The 27,341-nt window shown below is 30.4% G+C and overlaps 4 protein-coding genes across 7 annotated transcripts; all 4 read right to left on the bottom strand.

The window, feature by feature from the left end:
• Nucleotides 1-7,075: 7,075 nt before the first annotated feature.
• Nucleotides 7,076-9,894, bottom strand: LOC112737288 (cell number regulator 6). Its single transcript, XM_025787121.3, has 5 exons — nt 9,717-9,894; nt 9,484-9,596; nt 8,713-8,827; nt 8,027-8,304; nt 7,076-7,578 (listed from the first exon to the last, which is right to left on the bottom strand). The coding sequence occupies exons 2-5, from the start codon at nt 9,586-9,588 to the stop codon at nt 7,330-7,332; spliced, it is 747 nt and encodes a 248-aa protein (XP_025642906.1). The 5' UTR covers nt 9,589-9,596; nt 9,717-9,894; the 3' UTR covers nt 7,076-7,329.
• Nucleotides 9,895-12,641: 2,747 nt separating this feature from the next.
• Nucleotides 12,642-13,809, bottom strand: LOC112737287 (peroxisomal membrane protein 11B). Its single transcript, XM_025787120.3, has one exon. It carries the CDS (start codon nt 13,428-13,430, stop codon nt 12,708-12,710), a length of 723 nt encoding a protein of 240 aa, XP_025642905.1. The 5' UTR covers nt 13,431-13,809; the 3' UTR covers nt 12,642-12,707.
• A 673-nt stretch (nt 13,810-14,482) lies between these two features.
• On the bottom strand, nt 14,483-18,508 carry LOC112737285 (uncharacterized). 4 transcript variants are annotated; one of them, XR_003168930.3, is made up of 9 exons: nt 18,276-18,508; nt 18,011-18,139; nt 17,443-17,482; nt 17,188-17,263; nt 16,901-17,101; nt 16,524-16,733; nt 16,039-16,441; nt 15,879-15,942; nt 14,483-14,678 (listed from the first exon to the last, which is right to left on the bottom strand). XR_003168930.3 is itself a non-coding variant. In XM_025787117.3 (7 exons), exons 1-7 carry the CDS (start codon nt 18,481-18,483, stop codon nt 16,100-16,102), a joined length of 1,206 nt encoding a protein of 401 aa, XP_025642902.2. In that variant the 5' UTR covers nt 18,484-18,508; the 3' UTR covers nt 14,483-16,099. The 4 variants fall into 4 exon arrangements, 1 of the variants encoding a protein (XP_025642902.2); XR_003168929.3 differs by lacking the exon at nt 14,483-14,678 and adding an exon at nt 15,627-15,763; XR_003168928.3 differs by having other exon boundaries at nt 14,483-15,942.
• Nucleotides 18,509-21,326: 2,818 nt separating this feature from the next.
• Nucleotides 21,327-27,082, bottom strand: LOC112737284 (conserved oligomeric Golgi complex subunit 7). Its single transcript, XM_025787116.3, has 10 exons — nt 26,590-27,082; nt 25,813-25,902; nt 25,593-25,712; nt 25,387-25,488; nt 25,016-25,296; nt 24,611-24,756; nt 24,323-24,521; nt 23,335-24,007; nt 22,306-22,635; nt 21,327-21,868 (listed from the first exon to the last, which is right to left on the bottom strand). Exons 1-10 carry the CDS (start codon nt 26,872-26,874, stop codon nt 21,596-21,598), a joined length of 2,499 nt encoding a protein of 832 aa, XP_025642901.1. The 5' UTR covers nt 26,875-27,082; the 3' UTR covers nt 21,327-21,595.
• Nucleotides 27,083-27,341: the final 259 nt, after the last annotated feature.

Raw genomic sequence — 27,341 nt, 5'->3', positions numbered from 1 at the left:
AGTACTGTGTTCGGTTCACCATGAATACTGTGTTCGGTTCATTTTGCACTATTTAAAACTCTTCTTCCTCACCTTTTACTGCTTCTTCCTTCCTCACCTTCTACTACTTCTTCACCAGAGAGAAGGAGGAAATGACAAAAAAATACAGCAGCAATAACAACAAAAGAATGGCGACAAGGAGAAAACACATGAAGAAGAAGGAACGCGAAAAAGGAGGAGAAGGAGGAACACGAAAAAGAAGCGTGGAGAGAAAAAGCGTTGAGTAAGAGCGATTTTCGTGTATGTTAAACGCGTGTATTTCACGTTTCATTTAATGGTATTGAGTTTTTTTAGTGTTGAGCCAACTTAATTACATGGTTACGTGAATGTGTAGCGTCACCGTTTTTTCCTAAGAGAGGAGCTTATAACAAATGGCTTTAAAATTAAAATTAAGCGTGAAAAAAAAAAAAATAGTTCGATAATACATATGCAAACATATAAATGTGTCCACAAATTCTATTAAACAAGAGTAATCACACACCATCCGAATAAATAATACAGTAAGTTATAGAAATAAACGTCCCACTGTTTTGCAGCCATTAAATTTAATTTAAAAAATGAGCCACCCCTTAGTGTTTTTTTTTTTTTTTAATTATTTTTTTGCTAGCTAGAACCTACCAGTCATCATCGAATCATTGTCTACGTCAAAATAATCCACCTGGCACTTATCAAAACCGCAACCAGAATTTTCAATGGAACGCCAATCATATCATATAAAAATAAATTATCACGTTTCTAATGAAAAAAAAGCTCTAAACCATGAATTGACTCTGACAACAACCACAATAATATTCACATGTTATGTTACTATCACACACGTATCAATTAGCAAATCAGTAACTAGCAATTAAACAAGCAAATAATTATTAGCAAACTTTAGGCACCGACTATGATATATCTAATCTAATCTAATCTAATTTAATTTTCCCTATGCATCAATCTCTGTGATCTGTAACAATGAGTTAATTACTTAAGAAGCATGTGTGTTCAATTTAGCTAAATTAAATGCAATATGATGCTTGAAAAAAAAAATTGTATATACAATTCGATTGAATTATAATAATAATCCCTAATTAAATTCACTAATTAAAAAACTAATCACATTAGAAAACATGCTGATGAACTAACTAACCCAGAATCCTCAAGAACTCAAAGCAAGACTGAAAAAAGCTCCAAAACATGTTCTGCTTCTTCTTCATCTTCCTTTTCAACTCTTTGGATTCTCTTTCACTTCTCATGGACTCAACCACATCCCCCTTGTACACGTAACTATTGTTGAATTCTTGATGGTCTTCTTTGCCATAAAGCACGTCTTCCATGGATCCTTTCTTATTATCATTGGAGAACCTTATTAGCTCTGACATGGAGATGCTACGATTCATGCCGCCGCCGCCGCCACCGTCGACGCCAGAATAAAATCTTCTATCCATGGAATCCTTTAAAGGAAAAAAAAATGGAATGAAACTGAAACTATATAAGCTATTATTGTGCTTCGTTCAGTTTTTACTTTTTATCGCTCCTATTTATATGCTTGCGAGAAAGTTAGGTCTTTGAGGGACCCGATTTTTGTTGTTGTTTGAGTGAAAGAATCAAATGGCTTGGTTCTTTAAAATAATGAAAATTTAAAAATTCGTTAAATTAAATATGTATATATGACAAATCTTTAAATAAGCATTATCTTTTGGATAAGAACAACCATATAAAAAGATAGAGACAATATTCTATGGCTACATAGCTGGTGATAATCAACTTTTATATTTCAGTGGCACCGAGCTATGCAACAGTTCCATCTAATTTTCCAGATTGATTAGGTTTTTATTTTTATTCGTATAGTATATGAGTTTAATTTGAAATTAGATTGAATACAAAATTTAAAATAATTGGTCAATTTTTTTATTAAAGAATAAGTAAAAGTAATTTTATTTATATTTTAAAAATTCAATTTTGATATGATATCAATTATTAAATAAGTCATATACAATTAATTATAATTTATTTGTTAACCAAAAAAAGGTTGCAATTTGATTTCATGAATTGAATCCATGAAACTTTAAATAGAACATTCATAGTGTATATATTAATTTTGAATTTGAGTACACGCCACCATAAATAATACTTGCTTTTTCATAATTAACCATCAAACCCTGCATTATCATTTATGTCATTGATAGATCAGTTTCTTTAGCAAGTTAATTTAATTTCTAAATATGCAAGTAGGTGTTTCATTGCTCTTTGTACGTTCTGAAATAGCTGATAAAGACAGCATAATTTCCTTCATAACAATAGGCAAGTATGAAAGTGAACACTTCCAATCTTTCAATCTAAGAAATAATTAGGGAAGTAGATGGTTCAGTTTGGATAAACAGTTTAATTAAGTTACTTTTAAAAAAATAATTTAAATAATAAATGATTATATTAAAAGTAGCTAATAAATAAATTATTTTGTGTTTGAATTTTTAATTCTAAAAGTGCTTATTTTATAAAAATGTAATAAAAATAATAGTATTATGAGAGAAATCATTTTTTTAACTTCTTTATGAGCTCCTAAATAACTTTTTAGAAAGCTGTGTTTTTATTTTGAAAATTGCATTAGATATTAATACTACTACTTTTCATAAATTAAAAGTTCAAAAAAATTACTTTTTTGAAACTTCTCAAATAGACCCTAAATGAGATAGGATAAATTCTGAATTTGATAATATTGAATGCCGATGTAGTATACAAATATTTTTAAAAAATATATATAAATTTATGTAGCCAATGAGTTATAGCTCAAATGGCATAGATTCTCCATACTCAATTAAGAGGTCGCGAGTTCGAGTCACATATCTTTCCAAATTTTGTCAATGAGTAATAGCTCAAATGGCATAGTCTCTCTATACTCAATTAAGAGGTTGCGCAGTCTCCTATCTTTGGAACTATATTTCTTAACTAATAAAGTATGTTTTTTTATTAAATTTAATTATTTTTAGAATAAAATATAAATATTTAAGTAATTTAAATAGATAATCTGATATCTTAAACTAGACATTTAAATAAAAAATAAAATTTATTTAAAATGACCTAATTTTACCAAAAAAAAAAATACTCAATGTATACTCAACTATATTTTGATGTAAAACAATTTTTTTTTTTTAAATACGAATACTATGGACAATATTCATCAATACAATAAGATGAGATTGTCAAATATTATTACGTATTTTTTATTTAAAAATATATTTTTAATTAAAAATTATTATTTTAAAATTTTAATAATTTAATATTTGACATTTTTTAAATAATAAATAAAATTACTTAAAAAATAATAATTTTGTATAAAACTAACGATGTAGCCATTTAAAAAAGTTTTATTATTTTTTCAATGTCTATTTAAATTTATTGGACACATTAAATTAACAAATATCATTTTAAAAATTCATTATCTAATCCCATTTTTTTATAGGATTTTATTGAATATTAACCAATAAATACGAAAATCGGGTTGAATAATTCAGGTCAAGTAGATACATGCTTGTATATACCTAAACATTACATAATTAGGTAACTAATAAAATTAAGTCTTTATTTAATCAAGGGTGAATACCTATTTTAATTTCTGATAATTTTTTTTTAAGGACTACGAGCTTTTAATAAAAAATAATCCATTTTAAGTATTTCTAAGTCATATTTATGTAACACGTTAATCACTAATATATCTTTTATTTAATTTTTATAAGTAAAAATAATTTAAAAATTATTAATATTTTTAAATTTTTTATACAATAAATTTAGTTCATATATTTAAAAAAATAACAAAAAAACTAAATGTTTTGACAATTATTTAAAAAAAATAACAAGACTCCTAATAAAAAAGAAATTGTCAATTTTACTCAACTCGTAAGAAATAAATCAATAGTTTAATTTATCATATAGACTTATTCTATTGATATAAAAAAATATTAATAAAAAAATTAATCAGTCTCATAAAAATAAAATTTAAAAACTAAAAAAATATTTTTATTAAAAACCTCATTCCTTTCGAAGTAATTATAAAAAACAATATATAATTTTTCTCTGAAGCTAATGACAATTAAAATAATCTTTTTAAATGAATGTCCAAAACACACGTTTAGATTTAATATATCATACCTTTTTTTTTTTACTCTTTCCCATGGTTGAAATACAAAATCAATCCCCCACCGATCAATACATTTTAATTTAAAACAAATAATCTAAACAAAAATAATAAATCCGATCTTAAATCCCAAATTCAAAATTTCAAATTTTAAAGGCTTAAACTTAAATCTTAATTATAAATATTAAATTTTAAATCTCAAATTTTAAATTTTAAATCTTAAACATTAAACAGTTTGCCCTTAAACTCGAATTCTAAACTCTATATTTTTTATTTTAATATTTTAGTTTTAATAACATGTTTAATAATAATAATAACATTATTATTATTATTATTATTATTATTATTATTATTATTATTATTATTATTATTATTATTATTATTATTATTATTATATCTTGATATCAAACATGCTGATATAACATATTTTAGCAATAGTTTGTTTATATTTCTCCTTTACAATTATTTTTTAATATAAATATTATGTAATTAATCATACCTAAATTAATATTTAATAATTATTTATATTTAAATTTTTCAATAATTTTAATATTTGATTATATATCTTTTTAATAATTATTATGATTCTTTCTTATATTTTAATGAGTCAATCATCAATAATCAATAATCAATAATTTAATTATTTTAATTTTATAACAGGTTATATTTTGATACCAAACATATTGACCTGGTATATCCTGGTGTTAGTTTAGAAGTATTATGTAATCACTCATATTAACATTTACGCTGTGAATATTTGGAAGGAAAGAAATAGAAAAAAAAAAAGGAAAGAAAAAAAAAAAGAAGTTGAGTGAATTTTTATTATTTTTAGATATATTTAGATAGAAGAAAAATAAGAAGAAAAGAAATGTTATAAAAAAATAATTTTATTCTTATATTAAAAAATATTAAAAAAATAAAGAGATAAAATTGAAAGTAGAGAGAAAAATTAGTTTTTTCTCTATTTTCTTTTCAATGTTAAAGAAAAAAAAAATTAGTGGGTCATCCAATTTTTTCTATCTTTTTTTTCTCTCTCTAATTTCTTTTATTAACCAAAGAATGAAAAATATTTTTTTTTTCTTTTTTTTTTTATTTTCCTTTCAAACAAACATAACCTTAATAATGGATTATGTTGAGATTTGTTAATAATTCTAATATTTTATTTCATATTTTTTAGTAATTATCATCATTCTTTTCTATATTTACGTGAATCAATAATTTTAATATTTTTTTATATCTTTTTAAAAATTATTACGATTCTTTCTTTTATTTATGTGAATTTTAAATACAGTGTAAGTTTTAGAGTAAAGTATATTGATATGGTGCACTCTGATGCTCGTCTATATGTTAATGCTATTTTTGAAAAATATTATGTACTAAATAATTAGATTTGTTAATATTTAATAATTAATTATGATAAAATTTGTCAATCATCATTATATTATTCTAAAACAGATGTCACCAAAAAAAAATCACCAAAAAAAAAACAGATTGTATTATAGCACCAAATATGCTGATACGACGCATTTCATATTTTGGTGAGCGTTTGCATAAATTTTTTTTCTCAACTTTTTTTAAGAAAGTATTATAAAATCAATCATATACAAAGTAACATTTAATGATTATTTATGTTGAAATTTTTCAATAATTTTAATATTTTATTTCATATCTTTTTAATAATTATTATTACGATTCTTTCTTATATTTTAGTGAGTGAATCATCATATTAATCATTAATAATTCTAATTCTATAATAGGTTATATTTTGACACCAAACATACTAATGTAATGCATTTTGTTGCCAGTTTGAATACCTACCTCTTCTCATTTATTTTTAGAAAAATATTTGATAAATTAACATTTAATGATTAATTTTAAATTTGTTAATAATTATAATATTTTATTTTATGTCTTTTTAATAATGATTGTTATTTTTTTTATATTTTCATGAATTAATAATTTTACTATTTTATTTTATATTCTTTTAAAAATTATCACGCTTCTTTCTTATATTTTTGTAAATATTATATATAGTATTTCATTTTATTATTCATGAACATAAGTTTTAGATTCAAATTTAGTGACATGACGTATTTTGGTATCAGTTTACTAATAGCATTTTTAAAAAATATTATGTATTAAAAATTAATTTTTATTAATATTTAATGATTAGTTATGATAAATTTATAACTAATTATATTATTTTATATATTTTTTAATAATTATCTTGAGTTTTTTTTATATCTTTATAAATAATATATATCTTTTAAATAATTTTTTATTTTTTTTATAGAATATTTTAAATATAGTATATTATTATTTTTGTCTATTAAATATATCTAAATAGTTAGAGATTTGTTAATGCCTTTTAATAATATATTATTATTTTTTACTACTCAAATTATTATTATTATTATTATTATTTTGACAACATTTAGTGAATACATATAAATTCATTTTAAAATATTTTAGTTCATTTTTTTTATAAATATCAATTTATTTATTTACTGGATACAACAACTTTTCTTTATTAAATACAGGTACTTTGTGAATTTCTTTATTTTATAGATTGTTTGGTATTAATATAAATAATAAAAAAAATTATAAAATTATTTTATATAAGATAAATATATTTATGATAATTTATTTTAAAAATATATTTCAAATATAATTGTAAAAAAAGTAAATATATCTTATACGTAGTACGGTACATACACTAGTAATAGAATTTCGATGATATGAAACGTTAGAGGGATTTGGTGAGTAAGAGAGCTTTAGAAAATGATCAAATTTAACTTGTGTTCCCTAAAACGTTGGAAAACAAATATATAAAAAATTAGCATTTTTATTTCTAAAAATCATTGGTGAAAACTGAAAACTAAAGGAAGAGACTTGAAGATTGCTCGAAGCCCCAAAACAGATTCCGAAAACAAGGATTTTGATATAATCTGGCTTTTTAAACCATGAATGAGTTGTGTATATATGATAAAGAGAAAGCTCCTCCAAAGGGAACTTGTATGTATACTGAAAAAATGAAGCCATATCCACTTTAAGCTCCCTCACATGTTTTCTTCCAACCCAAGGGACAAACCTACTTCAGAGAATTCTCACAAAATGTGGTGAAAAACTCAAGGCAAATGTTCCAAAAGCCATGCTATCAACAATACTATATCCTATATAGCCTGCATTTCTAAATGAGTATGCTCGTGCTCGCCATTGTTAGCCGAAGATGCTTCGGGATTTTCCTTGTGATCATCATCGGTATGAGTAGAAGTGGTCATCTCTTGCGCTGGAGGAGGGTTTACGATGGTCATCTCCGAGAAAAGATCATCCGAGAGCCGGCCTTTCATCTCCCTGTGCTCCTGACACAAGGCGCACCAGTGCAAGCAGCAGTGCACGCAACATGCATTGCAAGGCGAGTCCTGCACTCACAGAAAATGTAAAAAACGGAGTAAAGACTCAAAGATATCAACATGTAGAAGTACCCTCTGCTTGGAACCACAAGGGGATTTGTCAACATGCCAGATTCAAACATTATCAAGTTTTTTGTGATGGGCAGTGCCTATCCTCCAAGTTTGTGAATCAACCATGGTATGTGTACACAGAATATTGGCTACCAAATCAGCCATCCATATAGAATACATATTGAAATACAAAATATACATTGAAAATGAGTTAAACAACACATGTATTTATATACAAATACATGGTAGCTGATTTTTGGTGTATACAACATTTTTTATTCTCCATTATTAATCGTAATTCTAAAGCAAGCAGAATACAGCAGCCATATTTCTCAGTAAATGGATATTTGTTATATGCCAGTTCAGCTTGGATTTCGACTAGTTTTACATAGTGACAAAGAATTACCTTCAAGTGATATTTCTTCTGCAAGGTTTGCCGAACTTGACCAGTGTAAATGCCACACATCCACCATGTAAAGAATAAACCCTCGCAAACAAGGAATACTGTCCCTGGATCAATACCAGGAACGAGGGAATTTGCAGCTAAAGTTGCTATGGCCAACGAAATGCCACCTTCAACAAAAATGGCATGACACAAGCATGGCCCAGTCCAAGGCGTGTCTTCCCTCAAGCTTTCTACATTGCGCCCAAATAACACACAAGGACAAAACAGCCCTGTCAAGCCTGCAATGAAGGTCGAAAGAATATAAACAGGAAGCAACTCTCCACTACAGTATGTCTAACCACGTCACTGCAAAGTACAAACTTCTACCATAACCATACATATCAATCCTTTGTGTTGAAAGAAGCATGGGCTGATCATAATTGATGAAACAAAGTATGACTGCGTTTTGCAAGAAGGACAACAAAGTGATCAAAGAAAGTGTTCGGTTAATTTTTATGTTACAATGATGCTGTCAAATGTCTATGCAACTCAGTTTCTGCCAACTAGTCAGTACTCAATGAATTCATGGTCATGGATCCACTCTAGCCTATATAGACTTAGTTTAGATTATATCAAACTGAAGGCAATTACAGCATAAAAAAAAATATTAACAGACTATTAACATTGACCATTAATGCATTACTTACAACTTTCCTTATCTTCAGTGCATCCAAAGATCCCAGTCGTCCAAGGTTCATCTGCCGGAGGCGAATAGCTTTCGGGTAGTGGCTGTCTACATTCAGGGCACTTGCGAACAGCCAACTGCACAATACCGAAAATCCATGACCAAAATATATATCTACATATTAGCAAACACACTAGTCGCCAAAAAAAAAATATATATATATATTAGCAAACACACTCAAAGCGCCCAAAGCAACGCCAACACAAGTTCTCAAACAGTTTCTTGCTGCTTCCACTTGGAAATCCCTAAAAATAGAGTGACATTTTCTTTAAAAAAAATAATACAGAAACATGATAACTAATCCTTCTGAGTCAAATCTAAAGCATTATCGTAAATCAGCCAGAAAATTCACCGTCCACAACAAGATAAACCCCACCCACATTCACATTTTGATAATCAACCTAATCACTGTAGAATTAGGTTTAGATTGCGAATAAGAAGTTGATACACCTCCAAATGTTTTCAAATCACGCTCCGCAACCGCAATTCAGCATCAATTGCAGCTGCACCAGATGCATTTATGATTTACCCATGATTTTCCAAAACTATAACTAGAACTGCAAAATTCAAAACCTTGATTTACACGATTTACCCCCTCTGGGAAGAAAATAACATAACAGAAACCCAATAATCAAGAAGGAAAATGCAACAATAGCAAATGTGAAAGAAATAACTGATTCAAAAGTAACATATAATGGAAAGGGGAAAGAAAAATTAAAATCTGAAATCTGACCTGAGGAACCTCAATTGGCTGATTGAGCTCGCCAGGAGTGATATCAACGAGAGGCCCATGATCTTTTCCCAGCTTCACATAACTCGATTGCTTCCTTTCCGCCATCAACTTATCTAACCTCACCCAAAAGAAAAAAGAAAATTGAGTGCGTTTGATGGCGAGAAAATGCAAGAAAATTGGAAAATGAAAAAAGAAAATGAGATAGATCTGAGGGATTGGGGAAACAAGGGAACCTTGTTAATCGAGAGCGAAGGAAGGGAATGAAGCAGCTTTTCTCTTGTTTTGTTTCAAGGCACTGCCTTTGACTTAACCGCCCTTATTGTTACGCCTCCTTCGTCCTTAGCTAAGAAGACTTTGCAGACTAGAAGACTTTGCAGTTTGGAGTATTATAGATTTTGTTTTCACTTTTTTTTTATCATAAAAAAAGAAGAAAATTTTTTTAAAAATTGCGCTTGTATTTTTTTTTATTTTGTAAAATAAAAAAAATTGTTTTTATTTTATATTTTTTTATTTTTCACAATTTAAAAGATAAATAATACTAAAAATAAAAAATAAAAGCACAAAAACACAAATTTTTAAAAAAGGAAATTGAGAATTTAATCAATTCGGCCAAGGCAATGTATAATTTATATGGATTTAATTTTAATACAGTGATAATATAAATGTCTAATAATGTATTGTTTCTTTTATTAAAGATAGGAGATTCGAACCCGCAACTTCTTAATTGAGTATGGAAACATTATGCCATTTGAGGTATAATTCATTGGCTAACAATATATTGTTGTGCTAATTAAAAATAAAAAATTTATTTTTATATTATTTAAATGTTTTATTTAACAACATTTTGATGAAAGAATTGTGTATGATATTTTACACGAATATATAAGTGTACCAAAAGTTCAAAATTAAAGTAAAGGTTTTTCTTTTTTAAAGTTAGAGTGAGGCTGGAATTCAAGATGTTTAGTTTATGATATTGTATATAAATATATATTATATTATATTTTATTTAGTATTAGTAATATATTTATAGTATATTTTAGTGTAAAGATATTAAATAGAATTATTAATTTAGTTTAAAAAGATAAAAAAATTAAATTTGTTATTACTCAAAAAAATTTTACTATATATCAAATAATGTGTTCATTTATTTTTATTTTATTGTAAAAATTATCTAGATCATAATACTAATAGTATATCATAGGGTTATTATTATTAATGTGTTAACTGAATTTTAATATTTATTATTTATATATTTAAAATAATGAGAATTGTTTATTTAATTTCATAATAAATGATATTTTTAAATTTAAATAATTTATTAATTAGTTTGTACTTATTATACCATATATTTAATAATTTATTGAAAAAATATTAATATAATAAATAAAAAATAAAAAAATATATTATTTAAAAAAAGACACAAATAAATTCCTAACCAATTTTAATTTAGAAATAATTAGGTCCCTGTCTATTTCTGAACCTGAGTATTTTTCGTTTAAAGTTGACGGAGAAATATCTGCAAAAACTATATTGTGTCACGAAAATAGTAGATAAAAATTAAAATGAATCGTTTTTATTTTGAGTGGTGGCATTATCATTATGATCAAGAGCCGGATTAATAGTTCACTCTTTTTATTTTTTTTATATAATGATGATACTATAGTCAATTCAATAGAAAATAGAAACCTTGACCAATGGCTAGCAAAACCCATTTTTAATTTATGTGGAAAGCGCCAGGATTTTGTTTCTGTCTAATGCAAAAGAATCGTGCATCTGTAGTTGACAATATTCCATGTAGGGATTCGTACAGAATATTTTTTTTTTTTTTTTATGGGTTGGTAGAATATCTTTTACTTAAAAAATACGATTATTGTGTTTAATTGCCAAACAAATTTATTGTTTAAACTAGTACTTTGTTCAGACTTTAGAGTGTCCGTTTTAAAAGATTTTATCTTATGATTATTATCAGGCGATTAAAAAATTTTCGGCAAAGTTCTAAGTAAAATAAAGAATGCAGTATCTTCTTTAGAAAATTATCTACCATAAAAGGTATTATGAACTTTATTTTTTAAAAAATAAATATAAATCCAAAAAAATTGGTTAACTTGATTAATAAGTTATGGAAAAGTCTACGTTACCAACAGCATATCTGCCAACTTCTTATAATTGTGTTTTATAGAAGTGTGTTTGTGGATGTGTCTAATAATTAATATATTTTAAATACATATATAAAGAGACACATCCAGAAAATATATCTATAAAAACACTTCTATTAAACACAGCTATAAAAAAGACATTTTTATTAGACACATCCACGAACACACTTCCATAAAACATAATTATAATTAAGAGTTGGCAGAAGTTGGCAGATATGCTGTTGGTAACGTAGCGGAACCGATAAGTTATCTTCTTAAATTTTAATTATTATATACAACATAATAAAATAAAAAAATTTTAAAAATTTTTAAAACATTAATTCTAATAATTTTAACTGTCAATCTCAATTAAAATATATATATAATATATATTAATTAAAATAAATAATTTAAAATATCAAAATACTGTAAATTATCTTCTTAAATTTTAATTATTATATACAACATAATAAAATAAAAAATTTTTAAATATTTCTAGAACATTGATGTTTTAATAATTTTAACTGTCAATCTTAATTATAAAAAAAAATATATAATATATATTAGTTAAAATAAATAATTAAAATTATTAAAATATTGGTGTTTTAAGAACATTTGAAAATTTTCTAATAAAATAAAGAATTAAAATTTATTTATTTAGTAAAAAGTTCTTAATTAATAAAGAGTGTATTATTCATTATTTAATAGTGTGTGTTTAATGATGAGTCAAAGATTTTGTCTCATTTTCTATTAAGTATTTTGTAAGGGAAAAAAAAAGAGTATTTTTGAAAGAAATAAGTAATTAAAAAGCATACTTTTCATTGGTGCAAACAACGAAAACTGAACCATACATAACCTATCCCCCACCCCAACATCACTACCAAAAAAAAAAAAAAATTCATACAAAAACATAACATTATGCTTGGTGATTTTAGTAGTCACTAGTCAGGGGAACTTTTGCAGAGAATTGCATTGAAAACCAGTATAATAAAAGAGTAGAACAAAATTATGAACAAATTAAGATAAATAAACATCCATATTATTATTAAAACTTTGAAAAATTACAGTAAAACTGGGAAATATTCGTGTTTATGAAGGCCAATTTCTATACCAACCAGCCCAAGCAGAAACCAAACCACTAATACCAAGTGTGATTGTGTGATTACAAAATGGATTTGGTTCAATTTCAGCAACTGCTATGAACAAATCTGCAACATTTGCTGCCACTGCCATTAGCCTCATTACTCTGTCACCTTTTATCTTCTGAACCCTTTTCTTCAATTCTTCTACTTCTTCTTTTGATTCTTTATCATCATTCTTACTATTATCATTGCTGTTTCTTATTCTCCTCTTCAGCTTCATCTCTTCCTTCAAACCTTGTCTCATCAAAATGAAGTCACCAATGATGAAGAATATGTACCCTACTGATTCACCAAATGCTGAAATGAAACTCATCTTCTTTGCCAACTTTGCATCAATGGTTCCAATCCTTGAAAGCCAAAGAAAATGGTCAAAGAAGAAGTAAACCATCTCACCAGCATTTCCAAGAACTGCTAGTAGCCTTAGAGTGTTTGATGAACCTGGATTTCGCCGTAGAGCGTTGAAGCCGGTTAAGAACCTTCCGGTTCGAAAGGCTTTTCGGCTTAGTCCTGATGCAACTTCCCAGTTCTTGAACCTCTTAGCCATGTCAGAGTCTGTGGATTCAACATGGTAGTTTACAAGCTTTGAGACATATTGGAATGTCTTCACAAGCTTGTCTATGCCATCTCTCTTTGCTAGGAAGATCACAAGTTTGTCTACTGTGTCATTCATGGTTGGAGGACCAAAATGGTAATAGAAATGGTTTTAATCATAGATAACTGAATTGGTTTCTTCAAAGAGGGATAATAATATTTAGAGAAGTTTAATTTAACTAGAGTCACAGAAGCTGGTTTTGTTTTTGGATAAGAGATGCTTGTAGTTAGACCATTCATTTTTTTTGTGTCACTAGAATTTTGTTGCATATTTGAGGACTTGATTTTGTTGTTATCTGCTGCTTAATGGTGCGTGTAAAGCTGGGATTCAATTTTTTTGTATTTGTCATTATTCAAAGAAAAAGATAGTAAATTCGAGCACCAATTCTAGATATAAAAGATAAAACTAACTTTTTAGTATTGAAGATTCAGTTTGTTCAACAAAACTATCTGAAATGAATAATTTATTGGGTAGTTTTACTAAACATTTTAAGTAATTAATTTTGTCAAACTAAGTCAATCTTTGCTGTATATCAAATTCAAATTAATTTTTATGTTTTTTTCCAAACTTTGGAATGAGGCTCAAATTCGCAACTTCTAGGTGAATATGAAGAGATTATGCCATTTGAGTTATAACTCATTGACAAATTAATTTATATTTTTAATGGTTAGAAATGCATAATTAAAAATAATACTTTAGTCACACCTAAATGATAGTTTATATTTTTTTCACCCAAAAAAAAAACGGTTACACCTAAAAAGATAAAGCTTTTATTTGGTTTAGAATAATAGAGTACAAGCTTCTAATTTTGTAAGGAATTCAGGAAAATATTTGCTTGTCCCTTAATCCGTAATTAATGTAAATTTTAACCCTCTTTAGTGAGGTTGTACTTTTTCCAGGCTTGCCTTAGCAAAAACTTAAATTTAATAACACACAAGTCAAGAAACAATGATTTTACTTTCATTGCTGCTCATAGTCATAGAGTAGTTTAAATTTCATTTTTATTTTTTACCCAACTAATTAAAATTTAGGAAACTATGAAATCATTAGACATTCAAGTGTGACGGAAGGTAACAGAATATAATCTAAGTTGTGAGATTCTAAGAAAAGGGAAGAAAAGCTTGCATCGCTTCCAAAATGCCAGTTTTATTAGCTTGAATATTACAATTATTCAAGACTGAAGAATGTACCAAAGTAACAACAAATTTGGACATTATATTCAGATTATTCTCCAGATAAGCCTTATTTTCGACTTGCTCCCGTTCTTCCAACAAGAGGCATCATACATCCCAATCCCATCTCATTGATAGTTTTCCATGCAAATGGCTACATAGAAAATCCAAAAATTAAAACAAAAAAAATCATGTGTTTCCGGTTCTACGAATCTTCAACTGAAGCGGCTCCCCGGCAAATCTTCAACAGAAGCATTATTTCTAACAAGGTTGTAGTCTAACAACCTAATTGATTCTATGCCAGATCCAACAACCTAATGGATTCCATACCAGATCCAAATTCGTCAAAATAGCTTCTTAATTGTACAACTACAACAACATAGATTTTCCTATTAAGTCAAATTGGATACAGGATAAGTCATTGCATCTTATGGTAAATCATTAGGATCAACTACTTATGGTGTACCAAAAACTTATATTTTCTCCATAGGCCAAGCTTGGACCATTATAGGCTCAGCATAGTGAAGGTTATCAATTTGCACTATGGCATATTTTCTTTTTATATATATATATATATAATAATTCAACTTTAAAAATATTTTTTTTCCCCAATAATTTACTTAATTAACATGTACTAAAAGTAAAATTACATTGTGAAATAAGATTTGAAATTAGAGTGCTTTAAAATGAGTTAACACCCAAAAGAAAAATCTTTAACTTTCACAATTAGTTTTGATATTGTTTTTCCTCTTAAAGGCCAATTTGGCTAAATCAAACCAAGTTTAGCAAAAAATCAGCTTTTGCTTCAACTCTATCAACATAGCCTACCTATTCAGCACCTCCAGCAATAGGAAACTCATCTACAATGATACCAGGGGTTTAGGGAATATAGAGTTAATTTATGTTATCATGACAGATATATTATAAATAGGACACCATGGATTTGGGAGATTACTAACAACAGATTCGGTATGTTACCCATATCTTCTAAACTGGTGCCTTTGGTATGTAGCTCAATGTCAAATGCATGTCAACAAGCAGCATTTTTAAACCCTGTGCTGGTTTATATCAACTTAAGAAGCAAAGTAATGAAACAAAAGGATTACGGGAAACCAAACATGATTTCTACTATGAACAAATATCATATTTTTCTCAGGATATAAGATTCACAGGTTACCTCAAAACATGAGAAAACCATCCCCCTCAGCAGCAATGACAACCATGCATGTAATTTTGTGTCTGACATCTTAAACCGATCAAATGACTTCTAGAAAATGCGAGTAAAGAAAGACTGGACTACACTTTCAGAGATCAGTCATGCAAGAGGAAAAAATTACAACAGTAAAATACCTACCTCAACCCTTTTTTCTCCATAAATAATATTGATGGAAGGGAGATTGTATAGTCTCAACAAAGCTCTGACATAAGAAACAAAATAAATTCACCCTTGATGATGAGAAAACTCAGGACTCCAAAACACATATTTATCTAAGTCTTGGGATATTAAGATCTACCTCTTTTTAATTCAAATTCCGACATCTATCAAGAAATTCCCCAAATTTGAGAAACCAGATTTCAGGAGTGCCGCCTGTAGTTGTGCCTAACGGGGGAGCGTGACCTGCTTTTGTTGTGGTACCTGTCTCTGCCTCCATTTCTTCCATTCCTCAACCTAGAATCCATGCCCCTTCCCCCATCTCGATTACCTCTACCATCCAGCTCCCGAGACCTTTCACGATCTAGGTCTCTATCTCTGTACCTATCCCTGTCCCTATCTCGATCTTTATCCCGATGCCTGTCCCTATCACTTGAATCACTTCGTCGTCTTCTCTCATGATCCTTCTCCCTCTGTTTCCTTCGCTCTTCTGCCTCTTTTTCCCGGGCTAATCTTTCTTCTTCAACAGCCTTCTCTTTGGCAGCCTGAATTATGATATCAATATATAAACATAAAAAACATTTCATGTATTTTAATTAGAATATGAGTTTAGACAACAAAATTGACCTTGTATTCGGATATGAAATCGCGAACCATGCCATAACCAACATGTTGCTTCCCAGTAATATGGGACTGAGTCCTTTCTGCAGCATCATTTGCCACAAGAAAAGAACCACATATCTCACATAGTGCCATCTTCTTCTCCTGACCAAGCATCAACACCTTATCATTTTGAGGCTGTGTTAATGCCGTTTTCTCAACATTGAGTGCATCCACCTATAACAGACAATTAAAAGCAATGTGAAGCTCAAAGTGAAAGTTGTTGAGATCCTCCCAAGATAAATATTTATAAGTGCTCTTATGCAATAGAGACCATCGAAACTTAAAAAAAAAAGATCAATAGTAAATGCATGCAAAGAAAGGTGTTGAATCATATTCAGTACCTTCCTCATAAGAGCTTCAGCTTCATCAACCTTCCCAGCTTCACCTAAAGATTCAACTTGTTCCAGAAGATTCTTTATCTTCTCCTCCAGCACGGATAGCTGTTCAGACTTTTCAGTTGTCAATGGAGGCGCTGGTGCTGGCTCCACCTCTTGAGCAAGACGTTCTCGCCCACGTCTTACTCTTCTATCCAAGTCCATTACCTGTAATTATAAAAATTGAAATTATTCATTAACATATAGAAGAGAATAAACTTAATTGACTGTCAGCAAACATGTAGGTAGCTTACCAATTTCTCACAGAACTGAGCAAGGTCAGCTTCAAATTTGGGTACGAATGCATCATGTCTTGGGGAATTCTCAAAGCTGATGAGAATCAAGTCAACAATGTTTAACATCAGAGACACAATGATTTTCTTACATATTCATTTAGGAAATAATGACAGCAAGAGGATTCATAGTATGCAGTCCACTATTAGAAATTTGACACGGTTCCTTAACAAAACACAAAACCTTATATGAATAGAATAGATCTACTTGTTCACCTTTCTTTCAACTTCGGATCATGTATTCTTGGGCAAGGTCCTGCAGCAATTTTATGCAAATATAAATAAAAATCAAATAAGTAATAAATAAAATATTACGAGCAAATAAAATCCATAAAGAAAGGGCACAACAGCGCACAAGGATCCTGCTTGATGGGCTCAAGGGAGAATGTACACAGCTTTATATTTAAAATCAAACTATTTGCACTAAGGCTCACCCACCCTCTTGTAAAATTGAGAACGTTCCTATAAATAAACTTCTAAAGAATTAATTAACTAACCTCATATAAAGCTAATTATGATGCAAAGCATAACATTACAAAATCAAGTCATTACTTCTTTACCTTTATTAACTAGGATTTCATTCAAGTGTGCCCTTAGGATGACAGATATGAAGATATAAGAATATAAACAAAGTTTCTAAAATTTCTTCACAAGAGAGCAACAATCTAGATTACAACAAATAACTCAAATTTCATCATCTGTCATAGAATCCATTAGTTATGGTCAACTCTCATCAATTCTCAATTCTCAGCAAGAAGCAACATAATCAACAAATAAAACTCACCAAGATCGCTGCGAGTGTTGACAAAGAGATCGTGAGGGCAAAACCGCACCATGTAGAATCCACACACTTCCTTATCGTCCCACGTCACTTCTTTGTATCCTTTCCTCTCTTCCTCCGTCAAGTTGCGAGCTTTTTCCACACAGGAACAAGAAACACACACCAAATTCATCAACTTGGAAGCATCAAATATCGAATTTTTATTTTCCTCAGTTTAGAAACAACGAGGAAGTAAATGTTTTGGGGAATGAGAGAATGGAAGAAGTACCTGAACCCATGAGTTCGTCAAGAAGAGCTCTCTGAGCATCCATGGCTGCAAGATGAGTGAGAAAGTGGCGATTGGGAAACCCTAATCCGAATCCCAAACGAAGGATGACTCTCTGTAGATGAGCAGAGAAAGATTGGCCGATTGGGGAAATTGTTAGGGTTGGCAAAAGACTGATTACGTAAAGACAAGTTAAAGAACCAAGACTCATGGGTACGTTATTCTAGTATTTTACTGGGCACGTAAATAATATATATATATTTTTTAGCAAAAACTAAAAAAAAATTATGAGAGGAGGATAAAAATTGAAAACAGAATTTTGATTTAAATGAAATATACAAAATACTAATTAGTAAACTGTATATTTTATGGGCCAATAAATTATAATTTAAATAATATAGTCGCGAGTTCGAACCTTCTTATTTTTAGAAAAAAAAAGGTAAATTTTATGGTAAAAATAATACTTTTTACTGTAAAATTTTAAATTTTTTTTAACAAAATTTATCATTTTAATAACTTGAAGATATCACTATAAATACTTTGACCTGAATAGACAAAATAAAATAAATGATAACAAATGCTTATTTAAAATCTTTTTTTGGTATCAACCCGAAAAAAAAAAGTTTTTTTAGTAAAAATGAGAAACAAACCTAAATTCTTTATTTACTTTCAAAATCTTATAAAAACACTAAAGATTAGAATCAGAATATTGTTTAAACACACCATTAAAGAATTATCTTGTATTATCATGTTTTTTTTTTTTTTTTTTTTTTTTGCAAATATCATAGTATATATTATTTTCAATGTCCACCTATGCATCCAAGTTTTGTTTACAATCAAATTTAATTGAGTTAGTCTAAATCTAACAAAAACTATTTTAATTACATGCAGCGTGTGTGCGCTTCACTAACGTAAATTAAACATCCGCTTCATAGACATTTTGCGTGCTGTGCTCAAAGAATATGAAAAACGGCTCCAACCTTCGTGCCTTTTCCTCAATCTTCTATTGGTGCTATTATTACGTTGCTGCATTTTGTTTTTGTTTTTTCTTTTCCTCCTCTTTTTTCATGTTATTGCAGTTACTTATTTTTTTTTCTTTTTTATTTTTTCTTCTCTTTTTTTTGGTTTTATTTTTCTTAAAAGAGTAAAACAAAAAGAATTATAATAAAATAAAATAAGAAGAAGATGAAAAAGAATAGAAAAATGAAGTAGAAGATGAGGAGAAAGAGGAAGAAAAATTTTGAATCGTGCCGAATTTATTAGAAAGATAACATTAAATTTCTTAACAATAGCATATATTTTGCTACAAAAGTCTAAAATTGTCTTCTTTAATGTCACATTTTTTTCTTCTTTTTATTCTTCCTTTTTTTTTCTTTTTTTTTTTCTGTTGCTCTTACTTCATCTTTTAGTAGCATTGCTTTTTATATTAAACTTATGAACATATTTGTACTGTATTACAATCTTATTTAGTTGAATAAATATAGGTTTACACTTATTGGATTGAATTTTTAGCGAAAATGAATCGAAATTTATTTTTTTTTCTTTTCTTTTTCTTGGTTTTATTCCTCTCAAGAAAGTAAAACAAGAATAATTATGAAAAAATAAAATGAAAAGCAGAAAATGAAGGAAAAAAAAAAAGATGAAAAAGAAGAAGATGACAAAATAGAAGATAAGAGAAGGAAGAGGATAAGAGAAGGAAGAGGAAGAAGAATTTTGAATTGTGTGCATCTTATTTAAATCCAAAATGTATCGAAATTTCTTAATGATGACGACACACAAACAAACTCATACCAAAATGCACCGAAATTATTACGATACACAAACAAACTCTGTTCAAAATAAATACAGACCAAGTGCACGTTATTTAAATTCAAAATGCACCAAAATTACTTAATGATGATGACACACAAACAAATTCGGTTCAAAACAAACCTTATTTCAATCCAAAATGTACTGAAATTATTTAATAATGACGACGCACAAGCAAATTCCTCCTCCTCCTCCGTCTTCTTCTCCATCATTATCATCTTTTTCTTTTCTTGTTCATTTTCTCCTTATTTTACTTTCTCATGATTCTTCTTCTTGTTTTATTTTCTTAACAACAATAAAAATAAGAAAAAATCAAATAAAGAAGAAGAAGAAGAAACACATAATACTGCAAAATCACTCGAAAGAGGAAGAGAAAAAGAAAAAAAATACAATAATGAATAGCAACAATAAAAGAACGACGATGAGAAAAAAACACGAGATAACGATAACAATAACAATAATAACGATGATGATGATGATAATGGTGGTGGTGGAGGTGGAGGAGGAAGTAGTGATGACCACAATAACAAAAGAAAAAGATGCCGAAGGAGGAGGAAGAGAATGTGCGTGACAAGGGTGAAGAAGAAGAAGAAGAGCGACAACCGACAGGAGGTGAAGAACGTGCGCGCGTGAATTTTGAAACACTTGGTTGGACTTGGTTAAGTATTTTGTTTGGTTGTAGAACTTTCTTGTTATCTTTTAGTATCTATTTAGCAGTAATTCATTCGTAACGTTTTAAAAAAAATTTTCCTCGCTATTTTATTACAGAAATTTTGAATAATTTGGAATCATGCTCCTTAGTCTTATGCTTTTAAGACATTAACGTTCATTCCAAACATATGTAAATGGTAAATACTATTACAATCTACCCCAACGTTGTATAAATATCATACACCACGGCTCCATCCTAAGCAGATAGCTTTTAACATGTTACCCAAAGTTTAGATCCATGATAAACCTAATGAATGTTAGTTCTTATATTTTATTTATAAATATTGCATTTCAAACTTTTGCATATAAATTATTCTGGTTCCACAATATCAGGATTGAAAGAAAGGGATTGCATATCCAGATATTGAGTTGGTTTATAAAATGAGGGGATTGAAAGAAGGGATTTGATGAAGCCATATAAAGCTTTAGTTGAGGTGGTGAAGTTGATTGCCTCGCAATGTGTATTTTGTGTAAATGAACAAAAACAGTAACGGAATCGGTTACATCCTCAGATTAGCATCGAGCACAAACGCGTTACTAAAAAAGCAATGATATACATTATTTGCTGAAAGACTAATCTTTTTTTCCAATATACACTATAACCATTATGCAGATTGTAAGCTTTATCTGACTAGTTACTAATTCAATATGCAAGTAGAGTCACATGCTCACCCTAAAACTAAAAAAGAATGCTAATAGTAGGTATTGCCGAAGTAAAAGAATGTTCTCTGCAAATCAAGAATACATTTCAAAAAGAAGAGGAGGGGGTGCAACTCAACTACATAAGGTTTGCAAGCAAACACTCATGAATCTAAATTCACTCGCCGCATCTTGCACACAAGGTTTGCTGTTGGCATATCTACTGAATCTGACTTGAGAAGATCTTTTAACTGGTCCCTTGACGCAGAGAGACAACTTTGGAATGTGGCCAAAACAGCGGGGATTGGCATCGACAAAGCGGATAGCACATTACTAAGATACTCAATATCAACTGACAGCTGTTGCGCTCCACGATCCGAAATGTGCTGAATCCCACGCAATTGCTCTATGTACAGTGCTGTTGCCCCTTCTGCGACCTAATAATATTTTAGTCCAAAAAAAAAAGTAGGTCATTATCTGTTTTTCATATGAAAAGAGGACGAATAGCCTGAGAAAGACATGATAATTGCAATAATTTCAAATAATCTGTATATTTGTGTTGTTTGCAACGGCAAAGAGGTAAACTTTAAAACCTAGTCATATCTTTCTAACTTTAGGGAATAAATTCAACTGCATTGCCAGAAAGGGAAGTTTTTACTCAAAAGAGGTGTTCTAAGCTAGTTGAGAGGCCAATTGAGTCAAGACTTGTATATCTAGGCAGAAGCTGAATTAAATGTGTTAATCAAGAATATTAACCTCAAACTGAAGCATCCACAAAACTGTAGGAAGAAATGCCACTCCTTATCCTATATTAAACAAAAGGGAAAATTGATTCTTCCTAACTTTTAAGCATCCATCAAAGTATGAGTTATACCTTGAACATCCATTCAGTTGCAAAGAACTGAGCTTCATCATTGTTTTCACTGCTAGAGATTCCCTCAGCAAGTGGCTCCAATTGTTGGGGTAGAGTAAGAAGGTATTCACCAACACTGGTCACATAGGACTGTGGATATGCACTGAAGGTAGGAAGATGAAAAGCACTTTGCTCCTCTACTGATGACCAAATTGGCAATCGGGACACATCACTGAGGCGTTGCCGTACTTTAGATATGAGGACGTCGTATACAAGTTCATTCACTGTATCAGCAAATGCTGCAACTCTTTGAGATGCATGAGGAAGTGCATGAAATCGGGGATCTTTAGACTGCAAAAACCAGAGATATTTTTACATAATGACAGAGACCAACAGAAGAAGTATATAAACTGAGAAGACAAAGTACGTAGGCGCATAGCAAAAGAATACCAACACAACTAAAAACAGATGAACTTAGAAACAAATTCACATTCATTGATTTTAACCTTTTTTGGATAAAATGGGGGTGAATTTGAAATTTTCAAGAATAACATTTTTAGTAATTGTTGTAGAACGCTCAAGTCAAATGAAAGAAAATCATTTTCTTTTTCCTTTTAGGTTCTCTTCTTCAGACAAATCAATTCATAGGCATAGAGGGGTGGAAACTCTGCACATAACAGAGGAAATAGAGATTAATGAGCCTGGGCAAAGGCACCAATTCCACATGAACATTGCCTAAACCTTGAGTCTCCTGTTGATATGTTTTCGTCAAATTATATATTTACCAATGTCAATAATTAGCATTTTTGTTGGAGGTAAACTATATTGGGGAAATTGAATCACTGCTACATTAAAGCACGCTGCTAGGGGATTTTAATGTGGACTGGAGAAGAATGTGTTAGAAGGGCAAGTGTGGAATTAGGCAGTATATTTCGAGGCTCCTCCAGATCTAGATATTGAAATTGAATCCCATATCCTTTTGTATCTATTTCTAAACCAAAACATATACTTAAGAAAATGAGATTGCAATAAAGTTAGTCTTATTTATACCTGATTCAAAAGGTTAAGGAGTTTCCTAGCCTTTTCCGGCACATCAACAAGCCGCAGAGCTGCCATATCCAAGGCAGCCCTTCCACCAAAATATGGCTCCCCATCTTCATTACTACTTCTTATTGTCTGGTTTTGGTCTAAACTTGAACCAAATACTGAAAAGGATAGACTCGTGCTCAATCTAGCAAGTGTAGCTCTCAAAGATGCTTCAAATACAGAAGACCTGCTTGTCAAACTATCTGCAACTGTCAGGATTTGCAATGCCCCTTGAACTATGGACCACTCCTCTTCATTTGAGATCAAATCAACTCTTCGAGCATTTGGGTTTCCATCCTTCTTCTCCGTTTCCTTCTTTATTGTACCATCACTACCATAATCGACACCACATACAGTTCTTAGTGACTTGAGAGTGTCTTGCAGAGTAGCAATGTACTGTAACATTATGTCATCAAGAGCAAGAATTAGCTCATCTGCCTCAGAACCTCCAGTGAAGTTGATGCATCTCTCCACAGCTGCTTCAAGAAGTATAATAACTTGCGGAATAGACTCCTCCATCCTGCGAACTGTTTCGCTGAGTTCTACTCCTTGGGCTCCCACACCTCGAATAACAGCTCCTCTTAAATCTACTCCTCCAATCTCTGAGGAAAGGATGGCACGCTCCATTTGTCCATACCTGTAAGATATGCCCATAAATAATGATAAAGTAATTAAAGGAATAATTCAAAGAATTGGAGAAAAAATTTATGTGTACAATGAGCCAAAAGATCAGTAAGGACGCCCCACTATTCATTTAGATTTACTTTTCTATGCCTCTTTTGTTTTTCTATGTTTTGAGGAACAAATCTGAGAAATATGTTAATACTCTTTCTCAGGCCCCTCTAATTTGTCAATAATAATGAGGCCACTACCAAAGCACTAGCAAACAAACTTCATTTATCAAAATTTCAATTATGCCTTTCTTATTATACATTAAAGAAAAAAAAAATACCTCTGTTTAAATGATTCATATGGCAAGTACACAGCTTTCAGGACATCTATTAAAACTCGGACATCAGAATCCGAAAATAAGTGTTGAATATTCCTTGCAAATGTACCCGTCATGTTGTGTAATTCAATCAATGCCTCTAGATGCTTAGTCTGAATCTTAATGCCCTTTTGCATATCTCCAGATAATATATCCAATAAGCCTGCAAGGATTAAAGAGTTGAAATGTCAGTTTGTATAAATTATACCAGTTTTCTCAGACAGCAAATTGTGTAAAACATCTAAGAACAACCTTTAGCAAGTGCTTTCGTTTCAGGAACAGCATCTCCAATGGCAACATTGATATGAGATACGAAACTGGAACCTATAGACATCATAGTCTCACTTAGTAGCCTTGGGACTAGAGTTTTATAATCTTCTGGAAAAGCAATCATACACCTGCAAGCAATAGTTAGTACTTAGTACCATTTTATTCTTGCTATTTTTTAAATAGAAAGATATGGTGAAAGAAAATCCAATAGCATCAAGGTTTGAGTATGATTTTATTCTTAATCTAATCCAGTTTGCTTTAAGAACTTAAAAAGTAAATGGCCAAAATTAACATATGACTGAGATGTTAACCCAAAAAGTACTTAATATTATTAGTAGCATTCCAACTATTTGCTTTATGGGTAAAAATTATCTCTAAAAACAATACCATTTCCATTCTTGTTCAAGATAAAGTAATAGTTCATCATAAAAGTTTGGCAACCAACTGGAGAACGATATTGTTGGCAAAGCTGACTGAAAATCACCACTACTTGATATCCTCTCCATTTCGTTCTTCTCATTTGCAGACTTATTGGCTCGGTCTTTTGAGTCAAAATCTTCCCAGAGCTTCTTTATTGGTTTTAAGTGAACCTTTGTGTATTGCGATTCTAAAGACTTAAATCTCCCAATTCTGATTAGAATTTCCCGCAAATCTTGGGCAGCATCAACCTGATTGACAATGATACAATCTAAAGTTACTACAGATTATATTTATAAGGCATAAGTGCATGGTTTCACAAAAATAAAATTAATAATAACCTTGCGATTCGATAATGCATCAGTAAGGCGGGGCTGCACCATCATGTCTAGCCTATCTTCCAAGACTTCAAGTTGCTTTCTTATGTTGGCAAATTCAGCAACCTACATACAAGAAGTGATGGTAAGTCAAAAACAACCCCCACAACATCTTCTGATAAAAATCAAATCACATGCACATAAAACATAACCAATGTGGAAATCAGTACCTCCCCAACAGCAGACAAGCAATGTCTCATATTAGCCAGAGTTTCTGCAGCATGAGGGAGATCACCACTAGCAAATACATCCTCCACAGTCGAACTTAATTGAGTTAATCCAGCAGCATCCTGTCATTACAATGCAATTAAAGATAGTTTGCTTTGTTATCTCATTGAGCTACATCAATGTGAACTTTTGACTCAAAATATGAAAATTAACAATCTTTACCTGCAATGTCTCATAAGCAGCTTCCATCCTCTGCTTGACATTGTCAACTTTAGCAAGGGCTGCTATAGATTCAGCGGACAATCCCTCTGCCTATAAGAAATAAAAAAGTTGAGCATGAGGAAAAGGTCAGGGTGGGTCTTCAGACGTATATAAATCGAACATTTCAACCATGAGTCAGCAGGAAGATTAAAAAGAACTCTTAGAATTAGAATGAAAAAGAAAGCACAGAACTAAAATAAAAGTGACATCAATGCAACAAAACTAACAATCCCATTGAGCTGATATAGAACCCGAATTTGAAACATGTGTTGCCTAAGCACCACGAAACCAAAGTAACAACTCTATTCCACGGAAAAGGAAAAAAAGAGAGGGAGGGGGGGGGTGCGATGAAAACTACAAGAAGTGTTATCTTAAACAAATATAAAGCAGCATAGAGTAAGCTTATAGCAACTATATTCAGAAAAAGGAATACACGGTTTCCCCTTAATGCATTCACATAACCAATCCAACACAAGCTTGCTCCGAGTTAGCCAGTTAGATCTCAGTGCAAATATTATGGTGCATAGTTCGTTACAAGTAACCACGTTTAAAGATCTATAACTTAGCACAACAAAATTCAAAATTAGATTAACAAATAACACTATGCATTGACTATAATCAACAATTCATTCTTCAGCACGAGAGATTGGAAAAGCTCAAAGCAAGACAAATATGAAATTCCCGATTTGATCTCAAATCTAGGCATAGCGAATCGCACATTATAGCAGACACACGTACCTTCTTGAGCTTCTGGAGGATGGCGGAGACGGCGGAGCGGAGAGAAACGGCATCGTCACGGAGTCGGATGACGTCACGGGTGGCGCGGGGGACTCGGAGGAGAGCGCCGGCGCTCTGTTCCTCGAGGGAGGCGGCGATCTCCTCGGAGACCATCTGGATTTTCATCTCCATGTCGACAAAGTGCTTGTCGACTGGCTCCTGCTGGTGACGGCTCTGGCAAGCGGCGTTGATCCATTTCTTAGAGTCGAAGTTCTCGCTTGAGAACGGACCCAAATCCAGCATCATCCTTTTCTCCTGGAAACACGAACGAGTTCACTCACTGAGCTGAAGATTGCGTTGGTAGATCCATGAACTATGTGTGGTTATGGAGGTTATGTTGTGTGCAGGAGTGGAAATGGGTAAAGTCGAGCCGTTTTTAACTGTTTTTAACGAGGCTGGCTTATATCCAGGATGTTTGGATACGGTTAGGATTATTTCTATGAAAATTTAATTTAATTTTAGGGTTGAAAATAATTAAATTACTTTAAATAGAATTTAATTTAATTTTATTATTTTTTTAAGTAATGTTGTGTCAATTATAACTGTTTAATTTATGGTTTGCATTGACTTGTGCCTTATCTCAGCTTTGTATCTGTCCTCTTCTATTGTATCCAGTTCTGCTTGTCTGATGGTATCATTGTTGGTTGTTGATATGTGTGCTGCTCTTCCTGATGCGAGAGCAATCTCGACTGGGATCATTGCATCGGCGCCAT

This window comes from Arachis hypogaea, chromosome 13, assembly GCF_003086295.3.
Source record: "Arachis hypogaea cultivar Tifrunner chromosome 13, arahy.Tifrunner.gnm2.J5K5, whole genome shotgun sequence".
Taxonomy (NCBI): Eukaryota; Viridiplantae; Streptophyta; class Magnoliopsida; order Fabales; family Fabaceae; genus Arachis; species Arachis hypogaea.
This window is presented reverse-complemented; position numbering and strand designations above follow the sequence as displayed.